At 48.2% G+C, this 19,498-nt stretch overlaps 1 protein-coding gene across 2 annotated transcripts in view; it reads left to right on the top strand.

Moving 5' to 3' along the window:
• AMPD3 (adenosine monophosphate deaminase 3) overlaps positions 1-19,498 on the top strand; it is a 51,961-nt gene that overhangs the window by 9,747 nt on the left and 22,716 nt on the right. The window contains exons 1-3 of one of the 2 annotated variants that reach the window (XM_018555450.1): positions 957-1,211; positions 7,493-7,718; positions 17,454-17,670. In XM_018555450.1, coding sequence (XP_018410952.1) covers positions 1,190-1,211; positions 7,493-7,718; positions 17,454-17,670 — 465 coding nt within the window. In that variant the 5' untranslated portion in view covers positions 957-1,189. Of the gene's footprint in view, positions 1-956; positions 1,212-7,492; positions 7,719-17,453; positions 17,671-19,498 lie in introns of those variants that run through there. The other variant, XM_018555459.1, reaches the window with a different exon arrangement.

Here is a 19,498-nt window from a genome sequence, read left to right as displayed (position 1 = left end):
GGCTCTATTCCCGTCCTGCACCCTCCATCATGCTGTCTGGTATTTATCTAGCCTTGTTCACACTACTAGCCGGAGATGCAGCGTTTCCTGACTCAGGAAAAAGTAATGTTGACAATGCATCTGCATGTTATGGCATATGAATCAGGTCACACTTATGTTAAACAGGTGCCTGACATGATGTGACTTATAACAACAGTAACAGTGCCGTGACTGGGCGAGCGTTAATATAGCTTGTAATCTAAAAATACTCCCCTTCCTGAGATGCAAGCGATGTTAATCTGTCATCACAGCCAAGCTTCCCCTCCTCCTCCTCCTCCTCCACACTGTTTTGCTGTCAGTGTTCAAGTTTCTCAGAATGACCGAGCTTTTTTAGTGTGTCAGAGCAAAACATCTTGACTGGAAGAGCTCAGCTCAGAGTGAGAGAGGTTGGAGTCAGTGCAACATCAGAAGCATCTGTTGGCCAGCTCAACACCTGCACTTATACTGAACATACCCCCCCAGAGACCTGGGTGTACCTGCTGTAGAGCAGAAACTACCCTTCACCGGACTGAGCTTAACTCCCACAAGTCAGGGAGTGGAGCCATACCCATCTACCTCAATAGTGGGAGGGGAACAAAACTTACCTCTCACAAGACTAGGGGTGGAACTGGACTTGCCTCCCAAAGGGCTGGGAACAGAACAGGACTTATCTCCCACACAACTGGCAGTAGATCAGGACTCCTCTCCCAGAGGACTGGGGGTAAAACAAGGATTAGCTCCTGCTGGACAGGGAGCAGGCAAGATTAGACTCTCTCACGACTGGGAGTAAAATAAGACTAAGCTCCCTCAGGATTGGGAGAACAACAAGACTAAGCTCCACCAGGACTAGAAGTGGAAGAGGATTAAGCCACCAAGAGCTTGGGACCAGGAAAGGATTTACCACCCCATAGTACTTAACCGACTTGTAAAGCCTAAGGTTTTGGTCAAAAAAGACTTTGATCCTGGACTCACTTATTTCACTTACCTTCCTCACGGCTGGGTTTACCTCAGGACTGGCCTAGTCTCCTAAACTTGTCTTAATAAAGCTGGGCTCATTTGTTGGAGCTATCTCCCTTAGGACTGGGCTTACCTACCAAAGGTCCAATTTACCTAACTTTTGGTCCGGTTTGACTAATTTTGGACATAGTCTTCTTTGATCACTGGAGGAACAATGTCTTTCTCTGGCTCAATAGGTAAGCTTTTCCCGAACTGTTACCTTGCACCCCAACTGTTTGTGTGAACATTCACAGCGTTCAACTTTAAATTCCATCGTCCACTTAAAGTAATACATCATATGGCTGATCTATGTGAATTGTAGAGCATGTTCTACCCTGGTCCTTACAGTTCTATACATGTCTGACCCAACAAAACACCTGCATGTGCTTATTTTGTATCTTATTTACTGCAAATTCATTGTTTGTTGATACGTTTGATGGATTTTGATGGAGTGTTTTGAGATTGACATTGTCCAAGAGTTTCCTAAAGAGTTCCAAAGTTTTTCTTGGAGGCATTGTCTTGTAATTCAGGGAAATGGCTTGCGAATATACAAGATGCCCACTGGCAAAGCTGACCACTCATTACTATAGTAATGTCATGGTCAATGTATCACAAGTATTTAGTCCACTGGTATGTTTTTTACTTTACTTTTGATGTTGACTTTTTATTATGTTCTGTCTTGCTTTATCTGTGCCACTTTTTTTTTTGACTGCTGCATTTTTACCTGTGTGCAAAGTTAATTTCATAAACTTTTCTCAATTGCTGAGCTCTTCCCCTTTTATACTTCCTGCTTTTGCACTTATGACACTTGTTTCCTGTGGAGGTTGAGCTGCAACTGTTGGGTAACGGAGCAGGGTGAGATGGTGGGTTTATTTCGGTACTGGTGTCATTTTTTTGTCTCATTGGCAGCACAGATAATTATCATCTATCATCATTCCTTTGCACGTGTGACAGTACAGAGTCAGCTTGGTGTCGGCTGTGGCTCTTGGGTTGAAGTGACAGTCTGCTGGATGGCAGCCAGCGCTCTTGTCTCGTTCATGCTGATATGGATGCTCGACACTTGCCTCTATGGGCTGTCACATTCCTAGGAGATGACTGCCAGTTATTGTACAGGCAACGTCTGGAATGTACAGGGCCTCTTCTGCATGAAAGCAGTGATGTATGAAGGATGTGGTTCAGGGCCGTAAATGTGTGATGGGACCGTTAAGGGGCATCCTGTTTCTACTGTCTGCCTCAAAAGCATTCCCTCTAGTGATAGAGAATAGCAATTTTTAGTATATTAGTTTTCATAGCTAGATATTCCAAATCTATAATACGCTATATGATGTCTACTTAGTGTGTATAAAAAATATATACACACATGTAGCCAGGGCCGGATTTACTCTCTCTGCTGCGCCAAGGCCAGGTTCCTCAATGCGCCACCGTACCGGCCAAACCCCCCCTCCATGGAGAATGGCAGACTTGCAGGCTGCATACAAGTGATTTCGACAACATCGCCGAGATCACTTGTACAACACAAGCGACGGCTTCCCCGCTGTACATTTAGTTCTGCTTGCCCAAAGCAGTGCTAAATATAGAAAACAACTACCCGCTTGACGCCTGGAACTCTATGTCCTGGACGTCGGCAGATAGGAATTCCACTCCCCTGCTGCCCCCCTACTCCCTGCTGCCCGGAGGCCGGGCCTTGGTTGGCCTTGTGGGAAATCCGGCCCTGCACGTAGCCCAAACTTTTGTGGACGCCTGTCATTACACCTAAATGAGCTTGTTGGTCATCCTATTCCACAACTATGGCCAACAATAGGGAGTAGGCCCCCCCTTTGTGACTATATTAGCCTCCACACACCTGGGAAGGCTTTTTAAAAGATGTTGTCGTGTGTCTGTGGGAAATTGAGGCCACTCAGTGAAAAGAACATTTGTGAGGTCAGGCACTGATGGTGGATGAGAAGACCTGACTCTCAATCTCTCTTCCAATATATCCCAAATAAGTTCAGTAGGGTTGAATTCTAGGCTCTGTACAGGACACTAGAGTTCCTCCACATCATAACTGGTCAAACCATGTCTTTATGGAGCTGGCCTTGTATTTACATAGTTACATAGTCAGGTTGAAAAAAGACACAGAAGACAGTCATGGTGGAACAGAAAAGGGCCTTCACCAAACTTTTACCACAAGGTTGGAAGAGCGCAGTTGTCTAAAATGTCTTTGTACGGTGTAGCGTTAACAGAACCCTTCACTGGAGACACCAGAACTCAATCATCTGCAGGAATGTCCATGTACCTCTTACCATATATTGTTCGTTCATTTCATTCAAATGCTATTGCTACCTGTTTACAACAGACAGCCTCTGGGCCCCATAGCAGTTGCAAGGTCCGCTATGGGCATAGTTACATCCTTGATGCAGACCATCAATGCTCCATATATGTATAAAAAATACATATTCATGAGACATCCAGGTTCCTCATCAGCCAAAATGGGACATCCAAAAAGTCAAGTTTCACACATTTTAATAGATGTAAAATGGCTTTTCCGCCCATATCAGACACATTTGTGCTATTTCCGGAGACATTCGACACCAATATTTAGCTGTTGCTTCTTCACGATCTCTACCTCTCCTTTATACCAGTGTATGAAAATAAGCAATCCAACCCAAGAGCCATTCGTAAAACCAAAAGGTTTTTTTTACCTTCTTGAAGAATAGAAAATGTGCCCATTGAGCAGGAGGCCTATAGTTGAAGGTCCACGTGAGGGCAACGAGCAAATGGTCTGGTAATCAGTCTTTTAATACTAGTATTAACTCCTAACGGTAATACTAAACAGGCAATGGGTTTCTGGAGTTCAAGGATTCAAGCCAGGTTTGGATTCTGGCGTTCAAGCCCTCGTTCTTCGGGGCTCTTCAACTCCTCTTCTTCACACCTCCTATTCTTCAGGGGTCATCAAGCCCTCTTCTTCACCCCTCTTCTTCAGGGGTCATCAAGCCCTCTTCTTCACCCCTCTTCTTCAGGGGTCATCAAGCCCTCTTCTTCACACCTCTTCTTCAGTGCTCATCAAGCCCTCTTCTTCCCCCCTCCTTCTTCAGGCCTATAAAACAGATATAAAGATTGTTGTAAACATATGAAGAGATGGTTATAAACCTAGGAATTTATCTGTTGGTTCAATTCATATTCCGTATTCTCAACAAGTGCATAAATATATAGCACAGTGGCGTAGCGGTTAGCGCGCCTGCCTTGCAGCACTGAGGGTCCCTGGTTTGAATCCCGGCCGGGACTCTATCTGCAAGGAGTTTGCATGTTCTCGCTGTGCTTGCGTGGGTTTCCTTCCAGTTTCCTCCCACACTCCAAAGACATGCTGGAAGGTTAATTGGCTCATCTCTAAGTTGGCCCTCTATGTATGCATGTGAGATAGGGACCTTAGACTGTAAGCTCCTTGAGGGTAGGGACTGATGTGAATGTGCAACTATGTACAGCGCTGCGTAAATTGTCTGCGCTATATAGATACCTGTAATAAATAAAATATTATAACAATTCATTGTGAACAGAAAATACCTTTTTAAAATGTTCAAATATAACTGATAATAGGCACCTCATGCAATCTATAGGTCCCTATTATTGATTCTATTGGAACATTTTTTGTGTTTTTATGTTGAAAATGAGTCTATTATGATATTTATATCTATATATTTATATAGGAGTCAATGAACCTCAATAAGAATTGAACCAATATAGGAATTCATTTGTTTACAACCATCTTTATATCTTAGAGGGAGATCTTTGAGCTCCCAAAACGCGTTGATTGTTTCATGTTATGAGTTGTGAGTTGATTTAGGCCTGGTTCACACCTGGGCGTTTTGTAGCGCGTTCCTACGCTCTGCAAAACGCTCAAACACCGAAATCCCATTATTACCCATGGGTATGGTTCACACCTGGGCGTATTACAGGCCGTATGAACGCGCTACAAAACGCCCTACGCCCCAAAGAAGTACAGGAGCTTCTTTGAGGCGTATTTGCTGCGCGTATCCATTGGGATACAGCCAGGTAGCCCTCGGAAACGCACGTTTGTCACACGTTTTTTTACTGCAAATCGTGGCACGAAACGCACGGCAAACACGCATATTCGATACGCCTAGGTGTGAACCCAGCCTTAAAGACTCTTGAACTGCAGGATCCTTTGTTTGGTGACCTCATTGGACTTTGTATAAGTAGGTATTCAGTGATGTCCATGTTCCACTGCGGAGATGCACCCTCTTTTTTTTTTTCTGGTGGCCATTGTCCTCAAGACAGAAACTAATGGGAGGTCCAACATTTTACAGTTGTCAGCAGAATAGGAAGCGGGAAGTCTTCTAATGGGGACACTTGTTCCAATGATAAGATTGGGATTTTTCTTGCTTGGCAGAGATTTTCCTCACTTCCCATTGTCTCCAGGACAGAAAGTGAAGGATAATTCTCCTCTACCCCCTAACAGGACGTACAGCAACAAAAAAACAAACCAATACAAATGTTCTTGATCTGAAACTAGATAAAAGTGTTGGCTTAAGATACTTTAATGAGTTTCAGCCACAACACTGAAGGGATTAAAGTAATAAAACATTGTGCCGGTGCGTTGCTAATTATATCTGTGAATTCACCTTCTCTATTCATCTCTGTGGTGTGGTGATGGGGAAACCCAAAATGTTAGTTGTTACCAGAACCGGAGGTGGAAAACTTTCAATGGGGACACACCAGTTCTAAGAGGGGATTTTCCTTCCCTTTGAAGAGATTGCCTCTCGCTTCCTGCTGTGTCTCCGGGACAGGGAAAGGAAATCTCTCCAATGGGACGCAGGAAACTCCAACAGAACTTCTAATCTTTATGTACTTCATCCAAAGCTAAAAAAAAACGTTGGATATATTTTAGGACAAGATTTATGTAGCTAACAAAAGCTAAAATCCATTATTATTGCCTTCACCTCCTTCCCAACACCAATCACATGTGCCAGTCATCTCCCCGTCATTCACATGTGAGGTCGGTCCCATTGGCAGCAATGTAAAGTCTGTCAACTCATCCTGAGCAGGTGAATTACTTTTGTGAGTCAGATGGGACAATGAGACATGGCAGGGCGTGTGACAGTCAATGATGTGAGCGTGTGATACCTTTGTGTAACTAGATGGCCCTATGGAATAGATGATGGACTCGGCAGCTCTGGTACCCTCTTCCAGCAGTAACTCATCAGTAAGCCCATCTCCGCCCTCCTTGCAGTGTAGCTCAGCTCCCATTTGCTTCAGGGACTCGGCAGCTCTCCCCTCTCCCCCAGCAGGGACACAGCGGCTCTGTTCCCCTCTCCCAGCAGTGACCCAGTAGCCCTGCTTCCACTTGCAGCAGGGACTCAGCAGCTCTGCCCCATCTCTCATCAGAGACTCAGCAGCTCTGCTCCCCTCTCCCTGCAGTAACTCAGCTCAGCGCCCCTCTCCCAGCAGTGACACAGTAGCTCCCAGCAGTCTACCTCTGCTCCTCCTTGCAGAAGGGATCCAGCAGCTCTGCTCCATCTCCCACCAGGGACTCAGCAGCTCTGCTCCCCTCTCCCAGTAGTGACACAGTAGCTCCCAGCAGTCTACCTCTGCGCCTCCTTGCAGAAGGGATCCAGCAGCTCTGCTCCATCTCCCACCAGGGACTCAGCAGCTCTGCTCCCCTCTCCCAGTAGTGACACAGTAGCTCCCAGCAGTCTACCTCTGCGCCTCCTTGCAGAAGGGATCCAGCAGCTCTGCTCCATCTCCCACCAGGGACTCAGCAGCTCTGCTCCCCTCTCCCAGTAGTGACACAGTAGCTTCCAGCAGTCTACCTCTGCTCCTCCTTGCAGAAGGGACTCAGCAGCTCTGCTCCCCTCTCCGAGCAGTAACTCGGCTCAGTGCCCCTCTCCCAGCAGTGACCCAATAGCTCTGCAACCCCTTGCAGCAGTGACTTGACAGCTCTGGTGACCTCTCCCAGCAGTAACTCAGCTCAACGTCCCTCTCCCAGCAGTGACACAGTAGCTCAGCTCCTCCTTGTAGCATGGACTCAGCAGCTCTGCTCCACCAGCAGTGGCCTAAATCAAGTGGCAGTCTGGTGTCAGCCCACGACTACCCTGAATGTGCATTCAGAGGGAACACAGCCATCGGGCACGTTTGATAACATTGCCCCATCAGTCTGCTGTAGCCTCTTACCCTCTAACTTGCTATAATGTTGCAGACTGATCACTGGGGGAGGGGAGACTGAGGAAATGCTTCCTCCTGCCTGCAGCAGACTGATGACATCTCAGCCTAGGCATAGTCACTGGACTGCAGGTCAAGAATGGCTTTTTAATGGTAGGAGGTGGAGCATTTCTGAACAATCCTGTTGCTGTATATTGTGAGATGTCTGCAATGTATTCTTGTAGACTTGTAAAGAAACTTAAACGTCCATTTTTACGCCATGAACACTCGGCACCCTAAAAAAACCAAAAAATAACCCCTTGTTTTGTTTTTTTCCTTTCAGGAGAGATGCCCCGGCACTTCCCTCGCCTTAACATTTCGGAGGTGGATGAGCAGGTCCGGCTCCTGGCGGAGAAAGTCTTTGCCAAAGTTCTTCGGGAGGAGGACAGCAAGGATGGCTTCTCCCTGTTCACCGTTCCGGAGGATTGCCCGATCGGACAGAAGGAGGCCAAAGAGAGGGAACTGGAGAAAGAGATTGCAGAGCAAAGGTCTGCCGAGTCCGTGAAAAGGTGGGAGCCTATATGATGTTCATTATAAGGGTGCATTGGGTCTCAGCAGCCACCCCTCCCTAAATATATTCGTTAGTCTCTGGGTGGACAATGGAGGTTAAGGATCAAGCCAAAACTTCAAGTTGTGGGTAGATTGGAGAAGGGTTTGGATTGTGAGGTTGGCACAGGAAGTGAGGGCTGATCTCCCCACCTAAGACTACCCTGTCCACAGAGTGACAACACTACTGTGCAATTTAACTGCAAAAAAAATAGTTGTCACCTTGTTCCAGGAAGTGGCACATTAACTCTACTGGCAGGATCAAACGGTAATCAAACTGTTACATGAGGGACACAAAAAAACAAACTGCTGACAGATTTTATCATACAGTATCTGTAATTTTTCTACCCATAGGATAACCATTGGGCCTATGTAACCTAAATATTCAAGTCAATTATTATACCTGTGCAGGCGTACTAAAGAAAGGTCATCATTTGTTCATTTGTCCTATTTACTTGCTCTGAGTAACTCAAATAAGCTGGCAGGTGACACCAGAAAGCTGCAAAACTGAAACAGGAAATAGCCGTGTCAGCCTCTGGCCAGGGGTGTATCTACCCCAAGGCAAACTAGGCATTCGCCTAGGGCGGCTCTTTCCAGGGGGGGCGGCAGTTTCTGCAAAGAGCCGGACTTAACTTTGGGCATACTTGGCACTTGCCCGGTGGGCCGAGGTTGGGCGGCGGCTGCCTAAATAGGCAAACCAGGCGGCCGCAAGGACCTAAGAGCGGCTGCCTAATTGGAGAGCTGTCCAGTGGAGGGGAGGGCCCAGTGAGATGTGGTCCAGCTGGCTTTGTACAGGAGGTGGAGGAGAAGCAGCAGGTGGCTCGGGGCTGGCCATAGCATGTGATCTGATGGCGGGATGTCCCAGAAGCAGGCTGGGGACTACAATGTATCCTGTTGGTACTGATGGCACTTTGAGCTGCAGGTAAGAGGAACCGCACATGTATGCAGGGAAAGGCACAGCCCACCATAAACCCTGCACAGCACACCTGAGACCCCGCACAGCCCATCAGAGACCATGCACAGCTCTCCTGAGACCCTGTGTGAGCTGTATCCAGTAACTGACAGGTTGTGCAAAATGTCCTAAACAGGAAGGGGCGGGGCAAATTTAGATAGATGGGGGGGTGCCCGAGTTTAGTCTTGCCTAGGGCAGCACAAAACCAAAATACACCACTGCCTCTGGCTGTGCAGGGATGTGTGAATCACAAGACCGGGTTAACAGAAGTACACATATTTTGGGCAAATAAAAGCGGTCTGTTTGCGCTTTCACGCGAATATAAAACTTCAACGCGTTCGATTTAATATAAAACTTCAAATTTGCCCCAGCACAGCTTGTATGGATGGCATTAGCAGATCACAAGTGATGATGTTCTTCCTGTTTTTATGTTAGCCATTAGGGATGAGCCGAGTGTTCGAATCGAACATCGGCAGTTCGAGCGCTCGCCGAACGTCGAACTTTATGGGATGTTCGCGGTTTGTGTCGGCCGCGGACATTCCATAATGCAAAATGCCCACTGAAGCTCTGACTTTGCCCAATCAGGGCTCGGCAGAGGAGGGGCCTGAAGGTGAAAGTTCTCTTATCAGGTCCCCCATGCTGATTGACAGCAGGCAGTGGGCGGGTGCAATAGCCAGCTTGCTATTGGCTATTGCATTTTACAATATCCAATAGCAGGCTGGCTATGGCTTCCAGCCTGCAATGAAGAGGAGGCAGGGGGGCGGGGCAGAGGAGGCGCGGCCGGACCGGATCGGAGAAGAAGCCGATGGACCAGGGGACCGGTGGCCCGGGACAGCAGCGGAGGTACGGGGGGCAGCGAAGGCATGCAGCGGTCTGTGTCCCCGCTGCCTCCGCCAACACAGACGCAGAGAGCAGCGAGGATTTGAAGGGACACAGGCCGCTGCAGCCACAGTTCTCCTAAATGTACCGTACAGCTGCCATTACATTTAGGAGAACTGTGGACCCGGTTCGTAAGTATGGATTGTCCGTAACCCAAGGACTGCCTGTATAAGCCCTCTTAAAGGGGACATTTATTATGGAACGTTCAACCCCCCCCCATTCACTTGCATTGAGTTCAAGTTCGTATTCAAACTTTTCGGCCGTTCGAATACGAACCGAAGACGGGGGTGTGTTCGGCTCATCACTATTAGCCATTTCCTGTGGGATACATTGTAAGATGCCATGAATACAATCATTAAAAATATTGTGACCCAGCAAGACCTCAACACATTGTGCAGAATAACGCGCACGTCAAATCTGCACCCTTGGGTTATTAGGATATAAAGAACTACACCCTTGGGTTATTAGGGTATTAGGAACGTCAGCATTTCTAGTTGTCACATAGTAAACATGTTTTGCTCAATTTGTTGTTTGTGAAGCGAAACTACAAAATTGGTGATGAGTTGAGGCGTCGCTTTAAATTCCGTTGCCGGCTTTTAAGAGTAAACAGGCTGTAATTCTGATGACAGTTGTTTGTAGATGCGAGCTCCGCTGGCAGAGCCTGAAATAAGAGGTGTTGACATGATGAGCCTATTCTGGAAGCTGATGACAGTGTGTTTTAGAAATGACCCCCTGAAGGAGCGGCTGGATTTTGGACGAGCCCTCCTCGCCTTTGAAGGACACTCGACAGTGGCAGGCAGAAGCAATCAAGGTCCTTGGGCTAAGGGCAAACCCAACGTATACAGATTACGTCAACAGAGCTCAGGCTGGCTACAGTAAAGGTTTCATATACACTATGTTGCCAAAAGTTTTGGGATGCCGGCCATTACACGCACATGAACTTTAATGGCATCCCAGTCTTAGTCCGTAGGGTTCAGTATAGGGTTGGCTCCGCCCTTTGCCGCTATAACATCTTCAACTCTTCTGGGAAGGCGTCCACAAGGTTTAGGAGTGTGTCTATGGGAATGTTGGACCATTTGTGAGGTCAGGTACTGATGTTGGGGGAGAAGGCCGGGCTCGCAGTCTCCGCTCTAATTCATCCCAAAGGTGTTCTATGGGGTTGAGGTCAGGACTCTGTGCGGCCAGTCACGTTCCTCCCCCCCAAACTCCCCCATCCATGTCTTTATGGACCTTGCTTTGTGCACTGGTGCGCAGTCATGTTGGAACAGGAAGGGGCCGTCCCCAAACTCCTCCCACAAAGTTGGGAGCATGAAATTGTCCAAAATGTCTTGGTATGCTGATGCCTTAAGAGTTCCCTTCACTGGAACTAAGGGGCCAAGCCCAACCCCTGAAAAACAACCCCACACCATAATCCCCCCTCCACCAAACTTTACACTTGGCACAATGCAGTCAGGCAAGTACCGTTCTCCTGGCAACCGCCAAACCCAGACACGTCCATCGGATTGCCAGACAGAGAAGCGTGATTGGTCACTCCAGAGAACACGTCTACACTTCTCTAGAGTCCAGTGGCGGCGCGCTTTACACCACGGCATCCCACGCTTTGCATTGCACTTGGTGATGTGCGGCTTGGATGCAGCTGCTCGGCCATGGAAACCCATTCCATGAAGCTCTCTACGCATTGTTGTTGTGCCAATCTGAAGGCCGCATGAAGTTTGGAGGTCTGTAGCTATTGACTCTGCAGACAGTTGGCGACTTCTGCGCACTGTGCGCTTCACCATGCGCTGACCCCGCTCTGTCATTTTACGTGGCCGACCACTTCCTGGCTGAGTTGCTGTTGTTCCCAGTTGCTTCCACTTTGTTATAATACCGCTAACAGGTGACCACGGAATATTTAGTAGCAAGGGGATTTCACAGAACACCCGAATCCAATGATTTGGAGGGGGAGGGGCCCAATACCTTTCGGCAGTATAGTGTACATTCTGGACTGGGCGAATGCTGTTCGTGCAGCACTCCTGCCACTAGATGGAGCTGAGGAGCACATACATTTCCTATGCTCCTTGGCTCCATCTAGTGGTGAGAATGCTGGAACTTTTCTACATCAGCCCCTGACTGTAAACGCAGCTTATGACAGGGATGTGATACGCAGCCATATACAGAGATGTCTGCTGACTACAGGCAATCCTATAACAGAGAACAGACTTGTCTAGCGTGTCGTCATTGACCGGAAACCTTCATCATATCGTATGTGATACATAACCGTCTTCATCAATGCGTTCCCACTCAATGTCCTGGAGACAAACATAGCCGTGAAATCTCCTCTAATGAGATTATAGGAGGACAGACCCATCCCGGCCCGGATCCGTCAGGGACGTGCTGGAGATAAAATCATGTTCGGTCTCTCTATACGCTGTGTCATCTGTCCTGGAGGAGGAAGGAACTGTGCTGGGCACGGTACTGTCTTCTATCATTAGCAAAGCTGGGTGTCGGCCGCGTCCTCGATACACCTTGTCATTGGCTTAACCCTATCCTAACTCTTTATTCAATGTCTCTTCAATGTTGAAGAATGCTTTGATACAATGTAGAAATCCCTTTTTTTTTTTTGTATTGCCATTTCCAATTGATAAGCATTTACATTTATGGGGACGGGAGGTGTTCTGTAGGAGTGACAATGCTGCCCCATCCGTTGATGCAGTACTGTGAGTGTTGTCACCCTGGGAAATGGCAGGATCACCAGATGACAAAGTCTAAAAAAAAAAAAAAAGAAGAAAACTAATGCGGCCACCACATCTAAGATCTGAAAAGCTGCAATATATCCCAGTTTTGTTCTTGGCTTTACGTACACTTTAAAGCAGGACTGCAGGCAGAAAAACTCTCCTTTTTAAACATTTTCCTCAATTGCCACAATGGATGTAACTTTACGTGCACCAGATGCCTTTGCAAACCCAGATATTGCCTTGTAATAGTAGCAGTGAGTGACCTCACCGTGCCATACATTGGAGGGCCATATGTCGGAGGGCCTCATCAAGTCCACCAACTACAGGAAGGGGCGGAGACAAGACCAGTCACCCTGCACAAGGAGAGAGAGCGCAGTAGTGACCGGTCTTTATTACAGGAGGGGGCGGAGACAAGACAAGTCACCCTGCACAAGGAGAGAGAGCGCAGTAGTGACCGGTCTTTATTACAGGAGGGGGCGGAGACAAGACCAGTCACCCTGCACAAGAAGAGAGAGCAGCAGTGAGCGGTCTTTATTACAGGAGGGGGTGGAGACAAGACCAGTCACCCTGCACAAGGAGAGAGAGCAGCAGTGACCGGTCTTTATTACAGGAGGGGGCGGAGACAAGACCAGTCACTCTGCACAAGGAGAGAGAGCAGCAGTGACTGGTCTTTATTACAGGAAGCTCCTCACAGGGGATTACAGCACAGATCTGGAAGAAATACACAAAGCTCGCCGAGATTCAGGAAGAACACACGTGACTCTATTATGAGGACAATATTTGCCCATCCTGGAGTTCAGCATAAACAACTCCCAGAAATGTGGCTTCTTCCAAAACCGGCATAACCTGTATAAACTTGTTTTCATTTCATCAATTTTATTTGTTCATTTACAAAAGAAACGCGTTGCACAGTTTTCGAGCAAACTCCTTCCTCTGTCGGGCTTAACAAACATTGTCTACATACAAGAGGCCTGTGTATTCTTCCTGGGGAGCGTTGTGTATTTCTTTCAGATCTGTGCAGTGATCCAATGTGAGACCTCCTGTAATAAAGACCGGTCACTGCTGCTCTCTCCTTGTGCAGGGTGACTGGTCTTGTCTCCGCCCCCTCCTGTAATAAAGACCGCTCACTGCTGCTCTCTCTCCTTGTGCAGGGTGACTGGTCTTGTCTCCGCCCCCTCCTGTAATAAAGACCGCTCACTGCTGCTCTCTCTCCTTGTGCAGGGTGACTGGTCTTGTCTCCGCCCCCTCCTGTAATAAAGACCGCTCACTGCTGCTCTCTCTCCTTGTGCAGGGTGACTGGTCTTGTCTCCGCCCCCTCCTAAGTTTCCTGCAATGGGTGGGGTCTGTTAGGCCCCTCCCACACCTCTGCTCTCTGCACAGTCTACTGTAATGAATTTTGGAGGCCGGAGTTGAGCTTTGCATGGCACATGTGCGTTTTCCGAGGTAACCTCTGTGCTGTGTGCGTTGGATATTGGCGGATAACATCGCATCGCATGTCATTCAGATGGAAAGTTTGTTGTCAGGCAGCAGGAAGTCCTGATAGCATGCAAAGCAGCGATGTCTTTTATCTCCAGTGGAGCACAATGGGACCGGCGGGGTGCAGCACATGATTTCCATATACGGCTTCCCGGAGTAATGTGCAGTCTATTGGACGGGACAATGACTCCTTTGATTGGTTTATGATGAAACGCTTCGGAGGTCGGAATTCTCCTCGGCACGTTCTATCACATCAGGCTGCAGGGTAACAACGTGTCTCCTGATCATTTCTTCGGTCAATCATAAACTTTGCTGGTTTAAAGGATAACTGCGCCGTTAAAGCAGAACAACCCTCCGAATACATTCCAGTGCACTGAGCGAGGCTGAAATTGTAACCTTTCCCTTTAAGAGCTGCGATCACAGACATTGACCAGGGCAGACATTGTTTTAATTATAGGTGACCAGGCGTCACACTCGAGCCTTGCCTCAGGGGCGCTCACCCGCGGCCTGCAATCACTAGGACACGGCATCAGTCTGCATCGGTCTGAGATGGCATCGGTCTGAGATGCGCGACTGGCCTGGCACACCCGGCATCTATAGTCTTTTGGCATTTTCAGTATTTATCAATCTGCAGCTATATATAAAATAATCTCTGGTGATCCTGCCATTAAGTTCCTTGTTCGGGCACTTCCTGTTATAGGGTGACAACTCTCTGTTCTTGCCTCCCAATTGTGCTCCTGCGTTGTCTCCTTGTCCAATGGAGATCAGAAGCGACCGTTTCAACTCACATTACACTATGGTTAGGGTTGCCACCTGTCCAGGATTCCCCCCGGGATGCTGTGTCCGGGTTTCATGGCAGCAGAAACCCAGACACAAGATGTCAGGCAGACAGGGGCAACCAAAATTAAGATAGGGGCTACTGCCCCCCCCCGCTCCCCCCACTGAAAATAGTATCAACTGTGATATTTACATATGAATAAGACCGAAAAAATTTCATTCTCCCGAAAAAATGTCAGCGCGTCGCTAAAGTGTTCGGGTTTCGCTTGAAAAAAAGGCGGCAACCCTGACTAAGGTTGACATGACGAAGGCCCAGTGTGCCGGCTGAAACGCATCATAGGTTTCTGCTTGCTGTTTGTTTTTTTTATTCCGCCATTGTGTAATAAAGTCTACGAGATGTCATCGGATCCCTTTCCTGTGCCGGAGTTTTGCTACAGTTTCAGCTCTCATTACACTTGGCGTACCAGATAAAGGGCAACCTTGGCACGCCGGCTGCGGTGAAACTACAAATTGTATCACGCCTCTGGGAGTCACGCCTGTGACTGTCAGTCTTGCAGTGCCTCATGGGACTTGTAGTTCCATAACAGCTGGCGTGCCGAGGTCGCCCACCCCTGTGGTCCACTGTTGTCGCCATCAGAAAATCCGCCCTGAGAAATGTCATGCAGTCATCGCTGGAGTGCAGGTAGACGGCAAGTGGCTGCAAAAAATGTTGCAGGAGATCCGCAGCACTGGGAGTGCACAAAAGGTAGAAAATGGTGAAAACGAGGGTTTTATTTAGGAAGAATGGCGCTCGGGAAAACTAAAAGTCATTCAGTTTCGTCTTATGATAGGGAACCGTATAGAATAGTTTGCCATGTGATGCTACCGGGGCCAGATTTCCCACAAGGCCAACCGAGGCCCGGCCTTGGGGCAGCAGGGAGTAGAGGGGCAGCAGGGAGTAGAGGGGCAGCAGGGGTGTGGAATTCCTATCTCCTGACATGCAGTTCCGGGCGCTGGGCGGGTAGTTGTTTTCTACATTTAGCCCTGTATTTGGCAAGCAGAGCTAAATGTACAGCAGGGAAGCCGCCGCTTGTTTTGTACAAGTGATCCCGGCGATGTTGTGGAGATCACTTGTATGCAGTCTGCAGGTCTGCCATTCTCTGGGGGGGGGGCATTGAGGAACCTGGCCTTGGGGCAGCAGAGAGAGTAAATCCGACATGTGATGCTACTTGTGATCAGTGACAATTCTTCTACTGCACTGGGCCATGTACTATATCTCTATAGAGAGTTATTTCCTGTTTGTGGTCACTCTTCTCGGGTGACCCCGGAGTTCTCGGGCGGAAGGGGGATGAAGTTGCTGGAAGTTCCTTATAGCTCGGAGAAGTCTCCATTGTACCTGCAGGGTGCTGGTTCAGACCTGTCATCTTCTAGATTACATGGTAGAAGAGTCAGCCAGCCAGCCCTGTGCAAACACACATGGAGCAACACCAGCACGTTATGTAAACTGTGCAGTTAAAGGGGCAGTCACTTGAGTAATGCAAATACATCACATGGAGAACAAAAAAGTCTCAATTGTAGTTGAAGGGTGCCGGTTCAGACCTGTCATCCTGTAGATTACATTGTATGATAGTCAGCCAGCCAGCCCTTTGCAAACACACATGGAGCAACACCAGTACGGAATTTGAGCTGTGCGCTTAAAGGGGCAGTCATCTCAGTAATAGAAATACGTCACACGTGAAAAAAAAAAGTCTCAATTTGTAGCCTGAAGGGTGCCGGTTCAGACCTGTCATCCTGTAGATTACGTTGTATGATAGTCAGCCAGCCCTGTGCAAACACACATGGAGCAACACCAGCACGGAATGTGAGCTGTGCGGTTAAAGGGGCAGTCACCTGAGTAATGCAAATACATCACATGGAGAAAGAAAAAGTCTCAATTGTACCTGAAGGTTGCCGGTTCAGACCGGTCATCCTGTAGATTACATTGTATGATAATGAGCCAGCCCTGTGCAAACACACATGGAGCAATACGAGCACAGAATGTGAGCTGTGCGGTTAAAGGTGCAGTCACCTGAGTAAATAGAATAATACTGAGTAATAGAAATACATCACATGTGGAAAAAAAAAGACCCAATTGTACCTGCAGGGTGCAGCTGGCTGGGGTGCCGGTTCAGACCTGTCATCCTGTAGATTGGTTCTCAACTGGTGGGTCGTGGCCTAAAAGTGGGTCGCGACTCGGTGTTCATTAGGTCGCTGCATGCCTTTCCCCCCCCCCCCCCCTCATAGCGCAGCAATGTCCATTCTTACACCAAGCACCCATTCAAAACATGCTGCCCAGCGCCAAGTGTTGACTTGAGGTGGAGTGGGCTGGGGGTACGGCCGCGAAGGAGCTCCCTTCATACGTTCATTACTTACAGCTCCCTCACAGAGGTGCCTGGATGTGGAATGACATCACATTCTGGCTCCCGCCACCTCTACGGGTGCACACGTGAGCTGCACAGGCAATGCACATATGGATGAAACTCCATCACAGCACAGCAGCCCACACTGCCATATGTTCCATTGCAGTGCGACTTGGGTCGCGACTTAATGACCGAGGACAAATGTGTGGGTCCTGAGGTTACACAGGTTGAGAACCACCGCTGTAGATTACATTGTGTGATAATCAGTCAGTCAGCCAGCCCTGTGCAAACACACATGGCGCAATACCAGCACAGAATGTGAGCTGTGCGATTTAAAGGGGCAGTCACCTGAGTAATAGAAATACATCACATGTAAAAAAAAAAGTCTCAATTGTACCTGCAGGGTGCCGGTTCAGACCTGTCATCCTGTAGATTACATTGTAGGATAGTCAGCCAGTCCTCCCTCAGGCAGGAAAATTTTTACTCCTTAAATTCTGACTTTTATTTGTTTCTGGGACTTAGGAAGAAAAGCTTCAAAATCATCCGATCTCAGTCCCTCCAGCTCCAGATGCCACCGGTGGACTGGAAGTCTCCCTCTACCATCACACCCATCCCATCGCCAGTATCTCCCGTCCAACCGGCTCTGCCCGTCCAGCGAGGCCAGGAGCAAGCTGTCGAGATTCCCTACGAGGGTCTGGAATTCCAGCGAGTGACCATTAGTGGCGATTATTGTGCCGGGGTAAGGACGTCCCTCTGTATTCATCTTCTTATGAAGGCTTGAGAACCTCAACAAGCGTGCGTAGTTCCCAACTGTCACTCATGTGAACGGACTGTCACTCTTTAAGACCAAATCCTTCTGTCACTCTTTCCGGACCGAAAATAAAACCAGAAATCTAACTCTTCCCGACAGGATACCGTGCACAGGTGTCCCCACACCGCATGCAGGTATCTATACGGGAGGACCAAATACGTGACCACACCAGATAATGCTTATGAGTTTAATAGACATACCAGTGGCGTAACAATCGCCATAGCTACCCAGGCGGCCGCTATGGGGCCCGGGGCACAGGGGGGCCCGGCCAGATGCCGAGCGGTCCGCCTGGGTCGCGATGGCATCCTCTGCTGGTGGCTTTCACTGGCGGCTCTGAAGAAGAATGCGCTGCTGTTCAGATCACTGACCGTAATCTGGGCAGCAGCGCGTTCGTCTCCAGAGCCGCTGCTGAGTCAATGAGAGTCACCAGCGGCGGTGGAGGAGGCCGGACCCGGCAGGGGAGGAGGAGGAGGGGCCCGGTGCAAACACACATGGCGCAATACCAGCACAGAATGTGAGCTGTGCGATTTAAAGGGGCAGTCACCTGAGTAATAGAAATACATCACATGTAAAAAAAAAAGTCTCAATTGTACCTGCAGGGTGCCGGTTCAGACCTGTCATCCTGTAGATTACATTGTAGGATAGTCAGCCAGTCCTCCCTCAGGCAGGAAAAGGAATGCGACCAGCCCACCTGAGGGTGACCCTGCAGAGCCCACCATAGAGCACCGGAATTGCAGGACCAGGTTCCAGCGCCACCTGGAGGTGCTCTGGTCCCTGACATTTCCCAACACGACAGATTAAAGAGATGAACTTTAAAATTCTGACAGGTCCAGGTAGAACTATAAAGTTCTCACATGCTGGTACCTGGTCCTAAGTCTCATAGACAGCTCCATACCCACTACCCACCTACCTGCTTCCAGGCATGCATGGAAGCCAGTACACCTCTTCATATATGATGAACATGACCAACTCAGGAGACATTCAGGGTCAAATGTTACCACATATTATGCTATATGGTCACCATGTATGTAAAAACCTCCAAGGAAGTCTTATTAAACCACAGACTGGAAAATATTGACAAATCTACATTTAGGTTTCTAAAACATCTGTTGCCTGCTGCTAAGCAAACCATAGCCGAACCTGGGAAAGCCCCGAATCTTAGTGATGTATTTTTTTACACCTCCGCAGAGCTGTTCACTCTGCAAACATCTGTGTTGTAGATGCAGACCATATCACATGGCCACTAGATGGAGCAAAGGAGCACAGGAACTTCCTATGCTCCCTTGTAGGTTTGTAATGCAATATGGCCCCTAGATGGAGCGGAGGAACATCTGAATTTTCTATGCAATATGGCAACTAGATGGAGCTGAGGAGCATAGGAATTCCTATACTCCCTGGCGCCATCTAGTGGCCACATTGCTGCACGAGTCTACAACACAGAAGTTTGCACAGCACATAGCTCTGCGAACGCTTTCTAAACACACCCTATGCTTCACTTCACTTTCTATCACAATTACTTTTTTACAATGGAATGGTGATATAAAAGGTTTTAAACAATGGACCTGTGACCAGGGCTGGATTTCATCTCTTTGCTGCCCCAAGGCCAGGTTTCTCTATGCGTCCCCCTCCCCACTAACCCCCCCTTCATTTTTTATAAACATTTTTATTTATTGTTTTTTTAACTTTTTATATATCTTATTTACTTTTTTATTTTTTTATAATGTTTTTATCTTATTATTTTGTACTTTTTTATTTT

The sequence above is a fragment of the Nanorana parkeri genome, unplaced genomic scaffold, assembly GCF_000935625.1.
Source record: "Nanorana parkeri isolate BGI_ZX_2015 unplaced genomic scaffold, ASM93562v1 scaffold10, whole genome shotgun sequence".
Classification (NCBI taxonomy): domain Eukaryota; kingdom Metazoa; phylum Chordata; class Amphibia; order Anura; family Dicroglossidae; genus Nanorana; species Nanorana parkeri.
Note: the sequence above shows the minus strand (reverse complement) of the source record. Positions and strands in the feature narration are given on the sequence as shown.